The sequence below is a fragment of the Erpetoichthys calabaricus genome, chromosome 2 (assembly GCF_900747795.2).
Source record: "Erpetoichthys calabaricus chromosome 2, fErpCal1.3, whole genome shotgun sequence".
Lineage (NCBI taxonomy): Eukaryota > Metazoa > Chordata > Cladistia > Polypteriformes > Polypteridae > Erpetoichthys > Erpetoichthys calabaricus.
In genome coordinates this window covers 159,847,691-159,864,732 of record NC_041395.2, presented here as the reverse complement: position 1 = coordinate 159,864,732, position 17,042 = coordinate 159,847,691, and the positions used below count along the sequence as shown (strand labels likewise).

At 41.3% G+C, this 17,042-nt stretch overlaps 1 protein-coding gene across 2 annotated transcripts in view; it reads left to right on the top strand.

Annotated features, from left to right (window-relative positions):
- The first annotated feature begins 8,156 nt into the window (after window positions 1-8,156).
- The window catches only part of hltf (helicase-like transcription factor), a 74,133-nt gene continuing 65,247 nt past the window's right edge, over window positions 8,157-17,042 (top strand). The window contains exons 1-4 of one of the 2 annotated variants that reach the window (XM_028794695.2): window positions 8,157-8,492; window positions 9,306-9,516; window positions 10,196-10,362; window positions 10,783-10,922. In XM_028794695.2, coding sequence (XP_028650528.2) covers window positions 8,479-8,492; window positions 9,306-9,516; window positions 10,196-10,362; window positions 10,783-10,922 — 532 coding nt within the window. In that variant the 5' untranslated portion in view covers window positions 8,157-8,478. Of the gene's footprint in view, window positions 8,493-9,305; window positions 9,517-10,195; window positions 10,363-10,782; window positions 10,923-17,042 lie in introns of those variants that run through there. The other variant, XM_028794696.2, reaches the window with a different exon arrangement.

Below are 17,042 nucleotides of genomic sequence, written 5' to 3'. Positions count from 1 at the left end.
TGGCCTGAAGGTTACCCCGACGATAAGAGACGGTGAACTTATACGGCTGCAGGTCCAAAAACCACCTGGTAACTTGAGGATTTGACTCTATGAAGGGCCATCCACTGGAGGGCAGAATGGTCTGTCACCAGAGTGAATTCCCGACCCAGCAGGTAGTACCGCAGGTGAGTTACTGCCCACTTGATCGCCAGGGCTTCCCGTTCCACCGCCGCATACCTTATCTCCCGGTCTAACAGTTTCCGGCTCAGGTACATCACGGGGTGCTTGATACCATCGATACTTTGGCTCAACACAGCACCGAGGCCTGTGTCCGAAGCATCGGTCTGGAGGAGAAAAGGAAGGGAAAAGTTAGGCGTTCTCAAAATAAGTGCAGAAGTGAGGGCCACTTTTAAGTCACTGAATGTTTGTTCCGCGGCTTCATTCCACACCACATGTAAAGGGGCTTTCTTCTTTGTGAAACATGTCAAGGGTGCTGCCCTCTGAGAGAAACGAGGTACAAACCGGCGGTAGTAACTCGCTAACCCCAAGAAAGCTTGCACCTGTTTCTTGAGTATCGGACGGGGCTATTCCAAGATGTCTTTTATTTTTGAGCACTGTGGTTTCACTATCCCCCCTCCTACCAGGTAGCCTAAATCTCTGGCTTCGGTCAACCCAAAGAAGCACTTCCCAGGGGTTGATACGTATGCCGGCTTTCGCTAGCATCAGGAGGACAGCGTAAACCTGTAATACATGCTCCTCCCAGGTGCCGGAAAAAATGACGACGTCATCGAGGTAGGCGGCACAATAGGACTGGTGGGGCCTTAGCACTCTACCAGACGTTGGAAAGTAGCCGGTGCCCCGTGCAACCCAAATGGGAGAACCTTGTATTGCCAGTGTTCACTAGGGGTACTGAAAGTGGTTTTCTCTTTAGCGCATGCCATTAAGGGAATTTGCCAGTACCCTTTGGTCATTTCATGTGTAGTCAAATACCGGGCCGTTCCCAACTTCGAGGAGTTTGTCGACTCGGGGCATGGGATAGGCATCAAACTTGGAGACCTGATTAAGACATCTGAAGTCGTTACAAAATCTCCAAGAACCGTCCGGTTTGGACACTAGGACAATGGGACTGGACCACGGGCTATGACTTTCTTCAATAATGTCCATGTCTAGCATCCATTGGACCTCCAGCTCTACCTCAGCCTTTTTTGCCTCCGGGAGGCGGTACGGTCTTTCCTGGATAACCACTCTCGGGTCTGTCACAATATCGTGCTGAATCAGCGCAGTCCTGCCTGGTGCTTCGCTGACCACTTCCGGGACGGACAGGATTGCTCTTTCGAGCTCCTGTCTTTGGGGGCACGTCAAATTGTTGCCGAGGTTAAGTGATATGTTTTTGGAGAAAAGAGAGAGGGTGGGTTCGGAAAGAGGCTGTTCCTCCCTATTCTTCCACAACTTTAACAAGTTCACGTGATACACCCCCTCGGTTGGTCAGCGATTTGGTTGGCTAACCAAATAATTGACGAGTCCTTTTCTTTCTTTAACCTCATACGAGCCCTGCCAATGGGCAAGAAGTTTGGAGTGGGAGGTGGGCACGAGCACCTGGCTCGTCCCCTGGCTGAAATTCGCGAAGGGAGGAGTTCCTATTATAATTCCGGGCCTGCGCCGTTTGAGCCCGAGACATGTGATCTTTTAATATAGGTCTGATTTGGTCTAACCGATCACGTAATTGCGCGATGTATTCTAATAGACTTGTGTTGGGAAGTGCCTCCCCCTCCCAACCTTCTTTTAGTAAATCCAAAATGCCCCGGGGCTGGCGCCCATATAAAAGTTCAAATGGGGAAAACCCCGAGGAGGCTTGAGGTACCTCCCGATATGCAAGAAGTACTAAAGTTAGGAGCTGGTCCCAATTCCTTCCATCCATGTTGACTACCTTACGGACCATTTGTTTAAGGGTTTGGTTAAATCTTTCTACCAACCCGAGCGTCGGAGGGTGATAAACAGATGTTTTAAGGTGCTTAATATGGAGTAACTTGGCCACCTCCCTGAACGTATACGATGTAAAGGGTGTACCTTGATCCGTGAGGACTTCTTTAGGTATACCCACTCGGGAAAACAAGGCTACTAATTCCTGTGTGATATTTTTTGTATTAGCAGCTCTCAAGGGTACTGCTTCAGGATACCGTGTTGCATAATCCACCATGACCAATATATACGTATGGCGTCTGGCCGAAGGCTCTAGGGGTCCAATGAGATTGACTCCGATCCATTCAAAAGGCACATCAATAAGGGGAATCGGGATTAGAGGAGCTCGGTCCCTCCTGGGAATCTGGTGTAACTGACAGACTGGACAAGACTGACAGAAACGGCGGACCTCCTCATTGATCCCGGGCCAATAGAATCGGAGTTTAATTCTCTCCAACGTTTTTCGGCCCCGAGGTGGGCACCTAAGAGGTGGGCATGTGCTAGGTCGCAGACCTCCCGCCGGTAGGTTCGTGGCACTAACAACAACTTCCGTACCTCGCCTTCGTGTTCCGCAACTCGATATAACAATTGATTTTCTAGGACAAAGTAGGGTCCCGAGGTGTGGAATCAAATGACGCCAGGTCGTCTGCGGATACAACAGCATTCCTGGCAAACTTCAGGGAATCGTCATTCCACTGTTCTCTTTTAAATGATGCCGGCGTGGAGCGAAATTAAAAGTCCATGCCAGCTAATATATCAGGACCTAAACCCGGAGCTGTGTCCTCCCGAGACGTAACCTCACCTGGTTGTACTTCCGGTTCGGTGTCTGTCCCTGAAAGGTATCCCTCTGGGCCGTCCCCGTCATCAGTTGCCGTTGAGCACGGCGTGGGAGCAGTTTGGAGGGTCCCCTGACCATCCATAAGTAGACCCAGTTTGTGTATGGGAGTGGTGATAGTTTTACCACAGTTATTTTTAGACCAATCTTGTCCCAATATAACTGGGAAGGGGGGTTTGTGCAACACCGCAACCAAAAGCTGTTTCGGACTTCCCCTCCATGTTATATATCACCTTGCGGACTTATATGATCTAGTTTCTCCGTGCACACATGTAATATTTAACCTTTTATCAAGCCATTGTCACGGTAAAACATAACGGTGAGCAACAATGGTGATATTGCTCACGGAATCAAACAAAGCCATCACCGAGTGCCAGAGGGTTTGGTGGCGCACAGTACCTCTCTCCTCTTGTGTAGTTACAATCCATCGGCTCTGTGTTGAGGGGACAGGTGGGAAGAATATGCCCTACCTCGCCACACTTGAAACAGCGCTGCGGGGAGAGCAGCCGGTCTTTGGTCTTCGCTGGCAGCTCCGGGAGGATGGCACGACGGGAGGGTTCCTGTGAGGCAACCCGTCCCTGTCGGGCCAAGCGAGTAGGCTTCTCAGACCCCCCCGAGTTGGTTCACTGCCAGTTGTCACTCCAAGACCTCCAGGAGCCCATTCATATCCCGAAAGGGATGTCTCCGGACCTGCTGGGCAAGGTAGTCCAGCATGGCATGTACTAACACCTCACAGGCTACCTGCTCAACCACCTGGCGGGCTTGATTAACATTGGGTCATAGCCAACGCCCGAGTTTGCCCCAGAACTCAAACGCCTGGGCCCTAGCTGGAAGCTCCGGGTTGAACCGTCAGTGTCGCCATACCCTCGCCTGCTGGCCGGAGGTAATGTCGTAGCGTTTATATAGTGTGAGGGATTGCTGGCCATATATTCTGGCCAACACCTCCAAGCAGCCGGATGGAGCCCTACCTGCAACATAGGGATGCCCCGAGTTCCAGCAGGGCATCATGGACTATGGAGTTTTAATACACAGCCATGCTGGATAATGTCGGGGCCGCCAGGAGTCGCTGCAGGGAGGCTCACAGAGTGCTACGTGCCTTATAACCCGGAAGTGCGTCATAAACACATGACCGGAAGGAACGACGTGCTTCTGGGGTGAAGAAAAGGATTTTTTTTTCTGACCCGGAAGTGTTCCTAGTCACGTGGACAGAGAGGGTGAAACACTTCCGGGTCAAGGACTATAAAAGGACTATGGGAAATCTCAGACGTTGAGTTGAGCTGGGTGGAGGGGTGGCAACGCGTCTGGGAGAGGAGGATTGGATTATAGTATTGATTATTGGTGATTATTTATGAGTATTGTGGAGAGACGGGTGCTTGGTGCACATTATTATTATAAAATAAATAATAATTGGATTTTTATCTGGTGTCTGGCGTCTGATCTGAGGGTTCAAGGGGACGACAGAGCCTCTATATTTCACAATAGCTCAGCTCACAGGAGGTCATATTGGACGGCTTCCTCCTCAGGGAGGTCGCGATAGGCCCGCTGTGCAGGACCCTTCAGGTAGGGAGCCAAGATGGAAGCCCACTCCGCCCGTGGCCACTGGTTTCTGGCTGCAGTTCTCTCGAACACGGTCAGATAGGCTTCTATATCGTCGGTCTCTGAAAGGGGAACAATCTGGGGAGGTGGAGGCTGTGTGAGGTCCGGTCTCACAGCTTCTGTGGCCGCCAATCGTCGTCTTGTATGTGCGAGCTCCTTCTGTGTGTTGGCCTGGTCCAGCTTGAGCGTCTGGAGTTCATTCACCAGGGTATTTAACACCGCATTTATGTCCTGCCCTTCTGTCATCTTTGGGCTTCAATCCACACGACTACGCCAATCTGTGAAGAAAGCAATTGAAACAGAATAAGCTTTTGGGGTTTCCGCCCTGGTTTACTGCAGCAATATCAAATAATATCTCCACAGTACAACAAATGGTCACAACGGACAAAGTAACAATCAAATGGGGGAACATTTATACAGGGGGACAGGAAATTGAACGGAACTCTTGAGATGGATGATGGGAGATAAACGTCATCATCTCGTAACTGGGATGTAGACGGGACCCCGGAAGTATGCAGTCTTTTATTTACATCACGCTTTATTACGGCGATGATTCTTTGTTCTTGTTGATGAGATAAAAAGAGAAAGGTTAGTGCACCGCCGCTGTCTCTGGGCATGGTTTGTCGTGATGAATTCAGAGTCTTTAAACTGCTCCCCATGTGCTCGTGTGTGACAATATATATATCTATATATATATATATATATATATATATATATATATATATATATATATACATATACAGTATATACTGTATATAAAAGTACATTGATGTAAACCAGTTTTTCAGTATCAACCTATGACAAACAAGAAAAAAAATGCCTTACCAGTAATATCATTGCCAAAATAAATTCCCAGCTGTTCAGACTGAATAATTTAATGGTTCAGACTTGACAGCCTCAGTGCAGTGTGTGCTAAAATGACCAGTAAAGTGGAGTCATTTACAGCTGTACAGGTTGTTATGTCAGCGCCGTCTGGTCAGTTCTACTGGAGTAGCCACACTCAGTGCTCTTAATATGCCGTCTGCATGGGTAGTCATATAGGATGATGTCCAGCTGAACTATCTGCCATCTCTATCTTGTTACCAGTAGTGATGCTGAAGCACATCAGTGCCTGCTACACAGTTAGACTCCTGGCCTCCTCCAGTCTCAGAGAGCCTAAAGACAGGCTGTTTAGAACACCAGTAGGACCTGATGGAGTCAAATGGAGGCTCAATGAGATATGAACTACAAACAAACATCTGTCAACTTTCAATCTCTAAATGTAACTGTTGCATAAGTAATATGTATTATAATAAACATATATTTGATGATCTTAAAGAGGTATTTAAAATCCCAAAAGTAATAAAGGTCCAATTAAGTCAAATAACTGAATACCCTGATTAACAGGTGCACAGGCACAAAAACTGCAAAATTATTACTCTTTTTAAGGCATAATATTTGCTCTTCACAGATCATTTAACATAGTAAACTTCATTATAAAAATAATAATTGAAAGCTGACTATTAGCACTATGATGTACTTTATGAATATACACTCCGTCTCTTACAGTCACTTTATCTTGACCGTCCACAGTTAGAAATTATCTTACACGTCTACCTTTAGAAATTACTTCCACCTTTCTTTTTACATATCCATAAGGCAATTGGCTAAAGTGGGACATGAATGACAAATAATACTAATTGGCGATTTGTTAAATAAAAAGGTGATTGACCTCGACGTTTAATTGACATCGATGTTTAAATTTGCGATTGGCTGATCAGTGCCTGACGTTCGCAAATTTGATATATGATTGGCTGAAGTCGAAAATGATATTCACGCCCATTTTACTCCGGTCTGCAGCAATATCTACTTGCGGTCTGCAGCAATATCTACTTGGAAACATTCACGGATGTCTCATCACAGAGAACGAAAATGGGAAGATCGATGGGAGTTTAAAAGTCAACTTCAAAAATGGTTTGTTTTACACAAAGGAAAGCTACATTAAATAGGAATTTTTCTGATTATGTAGTTAAGTTATTGGAAGGAGATAAGAATAGAAATGGTACAAAAATGTAATAACTGAGTAAATTTAATAGGATGCTGTATTGGGTCAAACATGGAGCCAGATAAGATTACTTTATATAAAATATACACTTAATTGATTAGGTCTATAATGGATCATGGAAGTCAGCCATACGGTTTTATTATCAACTAATTCATTTTCGTTGTTGCCATGGTGAACAGAAAATTACCATTTTGTCTAAGGAGGAACTTCATCCATCCATCCATTATCCAACCCGCTAAATCCTAACTACAGGGTCACGGGGGTCTGCTGGAGCCAATCCCAGCCAACACAGGGCGCAAGGCAGGAAACATACCCCGGGCAGGCCGCCAGCCCACCGCAGGGCAAGGAGGAACTTGTAGGACTTAAATTATTGGCTGTATTTAAAGCAAAATTCAGGTAATCTAAAAGCAGAAATATTGTAAGACTGTTGGGTGTCTAAAACTTGACTCATGTATTACATGTGTTTCAAAATTAGTAGTGGACTCTCAATTTAATAATTGTGCTGTTGTGGCTGATCAGATTTTAATTTGGTCTTCATGGCATCTGAAGATATAACGAGAGTGACTTGATTATTATGATAGTCAAGTTTTTGATCAATAATTTGGAAGATCAGTGTATAATTTTTTTTCAACTATTAGTGGGATAAAAGATCACTTAAGTAATAAGAGTAGTCTCTGCACTTTATGTTGAAGTATAACTATAGAATTAACTATAAGAATATAAGATGAATGATGTTTTTTCAGCTGAAATAAATGCAATTACTATTTTATTAGAATGGATAAATGAGGGTAAGTCTAATACAGCAGTTATTTTTAATAAGATTTGTTATCATCTTTGCTTGTTTTAGATTTGACAAAATCATCATATAGATTAGATCTTATATTGCAACTGAAACATGCCCTAACTGGCTTGTATATAAATAATTCATCCATCCATCAGTCTATCCTGAGCAGGGTCATGGTACGATTGGAGCCTTTCCCAGCAGGCATCAGGCAGGTGCCAGTCCATTGGATGGCAAACACACATGTACATCAGGGCAAATTTAGCAATGCCAGTTTTCTTAACATCCACGTCTTTGGACTGTGAGAGGAAATCCACAAAGACTTTATGCAGGAGCACTTGGGACTTGAACCCCAGTCTCATTGTGAATTTTTTGTGGGTACCTACACATAGGGGAATGTAAGGTAACGAAAAGGTTGATATATTCACAAACTTAACAAAAAGCTTACATTTTAAAGTGTCATTAGGCAAATTTCAATTAAAATGTCAAAATTAGAAAGGAAGTTTTTAGTGAGTGGCAAAATGGCAACACACTGAAAAAGGACGGCATTTGTTTTAGATAAAACCGCTGATTAGAAATAAGAATACATATTTTCTGCAGTAAAGAAGAGAAAAGTCCTCCTCCTCCTCATTATTATTATATTCACAAGCAAAAACAGAATTGTGATCAATGTGGTACTAAAGAAACAACATTGCATGATCTGTTGTTTGAAATATAGTATAATTCAGAATCCTACTGGAAAATTTATGAAAAAGTATACCCCTTTAACAATCTGAAATAAATCACTGCTAATATAATCGAGAATAAAAGCCTTGACTAAATAACAATTGAAGTTATCATACATTGTAAGAGTACAGGTATTAGGAAATGAAACTTAAATGAATAATTACAGTTAAAACCTCCTTCCAGCAGATGGCAGCAATAAGAGTATTGTTCATGATCCTGATTTGACAATATTTAGAAAAACGGAAGACAGATAGTTCTTACCTGCAGATTGTGTTGATGTGTATGTTTTGAACATATCGTTATGGCGGGAAACTGTGTTTAAAATATTATATATACTTGTTTAAATAGAAAATGCAGGTCGAAGCAAAAACAAATAAGAACAGACACGGTAGCTTCGAGAATAGTAATTACTTTATGTTAGTACAACCCATTTCCTAAAATGCCAGCATCACATTTGATTCCGTTATAAGTCTCGCGTATAGTTAAGTAAGGAGAAAAATATTTACTTTCGGTTTCTTTCTTCGTCACGATTTCTGGAAGCCACACTTTGTGTTGGAGATGCAGTTTGTAAGGTAAGAATACATGTAGGTTGGATTGTTTGTTACGCGAATTACTTTGCAGACATGATGGGCATATAATTTGCAAACTTTCAAAAGAGATAAAACAGCGGTTTAGAAATGACATATACTTTAATTTTATACTTGGGAACACGCCTTTATTTACTAGGTTTGTGAATGAAGGTTAAAAGTAGTTTGATCCCAGCGGTCTGTATATTTATGCTTCTTACGTTTATGTGTACAAATTGTGTTTTTAATGCCAGCAACAGCTTTGACACGCACTATGAGTTGTAACTAATTGCTGATTGTGGAAGGGGAGCATCTTGAGGCCATGTCCAGCCATTATTCAGCTTCTGTCTAGATTATAAAACTGAACTACTTTTACTTTTACATATATGTCAAGATCTGCTTTTTTTATTTTTTTTTTGCTTCTTCCCTTATTTAAAATTTATTTTAACCACATTGTTCAGCATTAGATAAATTTTTATCTTTTAAGTACTTTAAAATCTTCCTTTATAAGAATGTAAATAAAAATATGAACAGTAACAAGTCGAAAGTGATATATATATATAAAGAGATGAAATCATAGTCCTAATGGAAACAAAAACACATGCACTGTCCATCCTGTAACCCAACATGCATGCAGCGTTATTTCTTGTACACAGTTAATGTAGACTGGACAAAAAGTCCTCAAGACATGTCCGTGGTATAAACAGAAGGATTGGCATACCAACCTAAAATCGAATAATTCCAATAGCCTTGCTCTATAGTTACAAAATTCATGGCCACGGTTAACATGGCTAATGTCCTTTTTACTTTTCTTTGAAGAAAGCACAATGCCTCCCATCACAGAAGATTGGAAGGGCCGTCTCGGCTGTCCTTTGCGGATTTCCTCTTCACCTCTGAAGAAGAGAGTTTGTCGCAGATAGTGAGCAGCACTATTGATGACACTATGATGGGAGAGGATGACAGTACAGTTACTGAGCTCTTTGGAAGTCTACGAGGAAATGTTGTAGGGCTGAGGTACTATAATGGTGTGGTAAGTATCTGGTAGGAATGAGCTTTACTTTTGTCATAGTTATGGAGAAGCATCATTTTTAATGTGTACATGGTATTGCTTAGAAGGACAACATTGTAGTATGAATTCTGCACCCAATTGCCTGTGTGAAGTTTACATGTTTTACCAGAGTCTTCATGGGTGTTTCCCCTAGTACTCTGTACCAAAGGTATTTTGGGTTATGTTGATTGCTAATTTCAAAAGTGTCCTTTGATGAACTATTGTTCTTTCTGCCTTGTGCTTAGTGCTGCCCTCCAATAGATAGGTTGTGTGGCAACCTCATTAGTAACATCCGAAAGATATTTAAGATGCTTGTCAGTTTTTGTTTGTAAAAGTAAGACAATCAAGTATGTGTATGCACATAAAAAATGAAAGCTGAAAGATCAAATTGGATTCCACTTATTTTTCATTATTTATTTGCATCCAGTATATAGGGTGCACATAGAGTGTACATGTATTTATTTTCTTTTTAATGAAATAGCATTTTAATTATTTCTTTTCACCCTAACATGTGATGTATTGCTCTGCGAACAGCAGTAGTTGGTAATGTTGTTATTTGAGTTTAGATATTTTATTTATGCAATATACTGTAGTCTGTTTTCTAAGGCTTGAAGATATTAAAATGTTTAGATTACCTAAAGACCTCTTGTTCTTTTAAAAGGTTAACAAAAATGAAATGGTGGCACTTGTCAGAGAGCCTAATAATCCACATGACAGCAATGCCATCCAAGTAAACAACATTTATGGAGATAAAGTAGGACACATTAAGAGAGAGCTGGCAGTGCCTTTGGCTTTCATCATGGACAACAATCTTGCAAAAATCGAAGGGTATGTATTAAACTTCACACACATAAGATAGCTTTTACATTTTTTTTCCTTGCCTATTGTGACTGAGCTTATTATTTTAACATATTTTTGAATGACCAATTCAGGTTCTTATTCCAACCTTTCTGTTTATTGGGGGGATTCTGGTTTTTAACATTCCAGTTCTGGTTTATTTTGTAACCTGATAAATAAGATTAGGACAGTTATTGTTTTGTGAGTGTGCAATATTTATCCCATATAACCATTTCAAATCTCCTATGAAAAAACTGAGAAAAAAATAAAATTGAGGTTAAGATTTTGATGTAAAACAGATTAAAAGAACTTTGCTAACTGTGTAGTATATTTTTGTGATTTCACCAAATATGTTCAAGCATTTTCGCACAGAAATTGAAATTAATATATTTTTTTTTTGTCCTGCCACAGGATTGTTCCCTTTGGTGTAACAAATTCTTTTACAATGCCTGTTAATTTGCAGTTCTGGGGAAAGACTGAAAACAGATCTGCTGTTATTGATAAGCTTAACAGACATGGATATAAACTAGCACCATCTTCCAAATTACCTGGTATTTTCTGCTTACTATTTTTTTCCTTTTATTATAGATTGAAAACACCTTTAATAAATAATACATTATTTGCTGTAATGATTACATGATAATAAATTTAACTTTTTAAAAATTGCCCAGGACCACTGAGGGCAGGGATAGAAAGAAAATGCTTATGGAGTGTGTGTGTGGTTGTGCTTGTGTATTACTTCGGCTGTTTGCATGTGCTGTTACAGAAAGTGTAAATGTTTGCTTTTGAAGAAACAAAATAACATCTCTGTCTGTTCTTCTTAATGTTGATTTAGTGAATAGAATAACCCTGTAACATACTTTGCCTTGTTAAAGAAGCCCAGGATATTTTGAATTGGAAATTATTGTGTTTTTTTCCATACAAAGCTAAAATCTCAAACTGAACAATGTTGCGTATGAAAGGCTTATTATGTAGGGCAATGGTAGCACTTCTGCTTGCAGTAAGGAGACCAGGGGTTGTGTCCCAGGTCCTTCCTGTGCGGAGTTTGCATGTTCTCACCATATCTGTGCGTGTTTCCTCTAGAGGTGTGTGATATTGGCAAAAAATGATATCTCTGTATTTTCTAGGACTTTAATGATAATGATAATTGAATAATATTTTGCATCCTTTGTTTGTAAAAGTCTTATTGATCTAGCTTGGCCTTGTTAATAGGATATTAATTGCAGCATACTAATTAGATTAATGGAGACAACAGTTAAGGAAAACTGGCCTTATTTATTTGCTTAAAAATGAATTAAAATAACACAAAAAAATTTAAATCACCAGTTAAAGTTTTACTGAGAGATCAAACAGTGCAAGCATGACTAAACCATTTCAAAGTTGCCTACAGGATTTACACAAGAAATTACACAAAGACCAACAAAGCTGAGAGCATTTTAAACAGATCCTTACCTTAATGTAAACAAGATATGAATCCAAAAAGAATAAAATATTACCCTAAGTTCTTGTCTATAAGCCGGACTCATGTATTAGCCGGAGACCAAAAATCATACGAATTTTTAAAATAAAATCGTATCATAGATAAGCCGGACTCATGGATAAGCCGAACGTACTATAACCTATAACTAATAGAAGGGAGGGAGGTCAGTGGTCTCACTCGCGCCCATTTAATTTCTTTAAGGGGGGAGAGAGTGTGAGATATTGGCGTCTCTCTCACTCCCCGCATGGCGCGGTTGGAGCGGCCGGAGCGTGTTCTTTCTGCTCTGGGCGTCGCCGAGTCAACACAAGCGCGTAGCGGTCATTTAAATTGTGATTTTATATAAGCATATTTAAATATATATCGCGGATTTCTGCGGACAATGGGTCTTTTAATTTCTGGTACATGCTTCCTCAGTTGGTTTGCCCAGTTGATTTCATACAAGGGACGCTATTGCCAGATGGCTGAGAAGCTACCCGGCTTACTTTTCTGTCTCTCTTGCGCTGACTATCTGTGATCCTGACGTATGGGGATTGAGCAGGGGGGCTGTTTGCACACCTAGACGATACGGACGCTCGTCTAAAAATGCTGAAAGATTATCTTCACGTTGCTATCTTTTGTAAAGCTGATTCCTGAAAAGACATGCTGCACAGTGCTTTGCATACTTAAAAGCTCGAAGGGCACGTATTGATTTTTGACTGAAAAACAAACTCTCCCTCTCTCTCTCTTTGTCTGCTCCTGACGGAGGGGGTGTGAGCTGCCGCCTTCAACAGCTTTGTGCCGCGGTGCTTCGCATACTTAAAAGCCAAACAGACATATTGATTTGTTTGCTTCACTCCTTTGAAGAGGAAGATATGTTTGCATTCTTTTAATTGTGAGACGGAACTGTCATCTCTGTCTTGTCATGGAGCACAGTTTAAACTTTTGAAAAAGAGACAAATGTTTGTTTGCAGTGTTTGAATAACGTTCCTGTCTCTCTACAACCTCCTGTGTTTCTGCGCAAATCTGTGACCCAAGCATGACAATATAAAAATAACCATATAAACATATGGTTTCTACTTCGCGGATATTCTTATTTCGCGGGTGGCTCTGGAACGCAACCCCCGCGATGGATGTATAAGCCGGACTTATGTATAAGCCGATATTCTATTTTTTCATTTTCACAACTTTTTTCCTTAGATAAGCCGCGGCTTATAGACAAGAACTTAGGGTAATCATAATGGAAATAAAGAGCATGAACATTACAGTCTGGATAGTCAAACTGCTCTGCTGTAATGTGAATTGTGCAGCGTACAAGCAAGAACATAAATCTAACATACTGTACTATTGAGTAAAAATCCAAAGTTGTCAAAAAAAACGCACAGGAAAAAAAATGATAGCATTTATAAACAAGTTCTGCTATGTATTGTACAAAGATACATAAAAACCTAACCTATAACATTTTTAAACAAATTACTAACTTCAAGTTCTGTCCAGTATTGCACAAAGATATCAGAAAGAGTAAAACAATTATAAAATTCTACTGAGGAAACTTCAAGTTGTGTGACAGAATCACTAGTCTATCCACAGCATCTGGCTTCAGAGCTGAACGGTTACATGTTACAACATTTCCTCTGGTGACGAAAGCCCCCTTAGAAGGGCTGCTTGAGGCAAGGGAAGCATACAGTATGTACTTTTTTGCAAGTTTCCCCAATTTTGGAAATGTGCTACTTGTGCTTTCCACCACTCAAGTGGATTTACATCACTGTCCACTTCAGGTATCATCAAGTAGCTCTTGATCTCATTTTAAATGGTAGTGCGCAGAGAATCACCTTCTCTGAATTCCTGTGCTTTTTTTTTTTTTTTTTTTTTTTTTTTTTAAATAGCTGCTAAAAGGCTTTTTTTTTCTTGCTCTACCCCTTGTGTCATCACAGAGGGCCAAGGAGGCAGGGACGTGTACAAGTGTTTTTAAAAATTAAAGAAAAAAATGTGCTTTGGAGTCAAGGAATAAACCAAGACGGCTTGTGAAATAAAATGCGGCCAATAGACATATGCTTCTTATGGAAATAAAAATATTCTGTTTGAACAAATTACATAATTTGTTCGAACGGATTAATAATTTGTTCAAACAGATTTTTTTTGCCTGTCCCCACGGGGCTCCGCGCTAGGTTAATTTCACTTTGCAGATGGTAAAACAAGTTCATTGTTAAGTTGTCTTTAACAGCAACCAATTTCTGATATAGTTTGCAGATTGGCATCTTTTAAGCAACATCAGTCTTTTCAAAACCAAACCACCTCCACATGAGTGAGGATGATCCATGTCTTGCAATTAAATCTAATGACATAGATTGCAAGGCTGTTTACCCCCTGGTGCTGTTTGCTAACTCAGTTTTAGGCAGCTATGTTAGCTTAATTTGTGGTGTGCTGACCGTGCACGCATGCGCATTAATCTGTCCTGTTAGGACACATGAGACAGTGAATGCGTGGACTCTCAAGGCATGTTTTTGATTGTTTTTTGCAAAGTAAGTGACATATTCAATAATTGCAGTTCGCACATCGTTAAAACAACAATTAAGATATTATTGTAGACAATACATAGCGCATACTCTTAGCTTTCTCCTGGTGCTCTGCTTTCCTCCCATAGACCAAAGGCACACAGGTTATGTGGATTGCCCCATAAGGATTAATCAGGCTTAGGAAATTGTATAGTATGGTTTTTAGGGTCATTACTGTCACATATGCAGAGCATAGTGAAATTCTTACTTGCATATGATATACAACATGCAGCATGCCACCATTCTCCAGTCAAGAGAATAGTGAGTTTAAACTGTTTGTAAAAGTTCTGTGTTACAAAGGTCAGCAAAAAGTGCAAACAAAGTTTTTTTTTGTTTTGTTTATTATATTTACACCTTTGATTTCGCTAAACTGATATCTTCAGTTTAGTGCACGTTTTGTGAAGACCAAAGACCAGCTTTTTATTTAAGATTGTTCTAAACCAAAGAGCAAATGTGTTACAGTTACAGGTACCAGTTTTAGCAGAACTTTTGTTAGACCACAAAAAGTAAGATTGAGGAGCTGTTCTAAATAAGAGGTGGGAGGAAGTTTAAAGTGCACAAGTGACTCCTGTAACAGACATTGTATAGCTCTGTTTTTAGAGAGGTCGTTAGTTTTGAATATACCTGGATGAATATGAATAAGAGTATTTTTAAATGTATAGAATTATTATAAAACCAGCAAGCCCGCGATTCTCGAAAGAATCGCCAATCCAAGAATGGCAATCATCTTATGGAGGGTGGGCGCGTCCTGGGAAATGTCATTTAATTAAATAAACATTATTTGTACTGGGCAGCACGGTGGCGCAGTGGTAGCGCTGCTGCCTCGCAGTTAGGAGACCCGGGTTTGCTTCCCGGGTCCTCCCTGCGTGGAGTTTGCATGTTCTCCCCGTGTCTGCATGGGTTTCCTCCGGGTGCTCCGGTTTCCTCCCACAGTCCAAAGACATGCAGGTTAGGTGGATTGGCGATTCTAAATTGGCCTTAGTGTGTGCTTGGTGTGTGGGTGTGTTTGTGTGTGTCCTGCAGTGGGTTGGCACCCTGCCCAGGATTGTTTCCTGTCTTGTGCCCTGTGTTGGCTGGGATTGGCTCCAGCAGACCCCCGTGACCCTGTGTTCGGATTCAGCGGGTTAGAAAATGGATGGATGGATGGATTATTTGTACTAAAGCGGTTTCGTTTTGGAGCTGTGACTCATGTGGTTGTGGTGTTTCAGAAGCGCGTTGTAGGCGCCTTGTTTCCATCAGGACGTAAATGCATGACAATATCGCGGTAAAACGGAGGCTCACCGTCATCACTTTGAAACACAATTGCCACTTCATTAACGATGGAACATTGTATCGTCTTGGATCCTGTTCTTTGTCCTTTATTATCACTAAGGCAATTGTAGTTGGTGCCACACCGTCCGCCTCTGCTTTTGTATTGGCTTCTCTTTCAACCTCAAGTAGCATTTTTATAGAGTTTGCTAATGGGTGATTGTTTATGACTTCAGCTACGTTTCTCATTATTAGCTATGTGGTTGATGTACTGCGTCATCTAGATGTAACACGTACATTGGGGCACATTTGCAGTGGTGATTTGGTTCAGGGTGCACTGTTCCAGTCCGATGCAATATTTGTCAACACACGCGAAAGCAGTATGGGCCATTCCCAGGGGGGAAGCCGGTGCGTGATGAAATATCATGGAGGGTGGGTGTGTCCTGGGACAGTTCATTTCAACGCACTTTTGTTATTGTTTTTCTTCATGCAGTCTCGTTTTTGTTTTTTTATGGCTGTGTCGTCATATATGCGGTGGTGTGGCCGGTCGCGTCCAGGCGGCTGTACAACCTGGCGTGCACACTTCACCTCAGGTTTAGTTCACAGGTCGTAGGCATGGTAAAGTCTCCATTTAATTCAATAACCCCATTTGAACTAAAGCGGTTTCTTTGTGTGGGCGCCTTCGTTCATTGTTTTTAGCCGCCGCGTTTGACTCGGCAGAGGATTCGTGTTAGCTATAAGTCGTTTACTGTTAGGAATTATAATCGCACTTACGTTTAATACGGAGCGTTCGTTTATTGTTTTATTCCATCTGGTGTCGTATCTGTGTTTTCTGTGGCTGGACTGTTAATAATGTATTACTGTAATGTGATTCAAATATGCTGTGTAGTCTGGACCTTTGTGGATTCCGTACTGTAATACTGTAATGTGATTCAAATATGCTGTGTAGTCTGGATGTCTGGGGATTCCGTACTGTAATACTGTAATGTGATTCACATATGCGCTGAATCGTTTCATTTTTGTTTTCTCCGTGGCTGTGTCGTTAGCTATGGGCTCGGATTTGTATTTCCGTTAGTTGAGCTGTTTCGTTTTTGAGCCATGACTCCTTTGCCTGGGAGCTGTTTCGTGCACTTCATTTGTCTAGCGGGTGTGTTTTCTGTGGCTGTGTCGTTAGCTATGGGCGGGCTCGTTGCAGTGCGGCAGTGCGCGTGCACTTCGATGCGCCCTGCGTCCATAACCTTTGGTTAGTAATATGGATATACTGTAGGTACTTGGTTGTACCCTTCTATTTGTTATTTATATATATATATAATATATCTGCGTGGAAGTTTGTGTGCCTGTCCGGCCTGGAAGTGAGAGTCGGGGTAAGAGGCTCCACCTCTGAGGAAACAGAAAACTCGCTTAGCCACTAA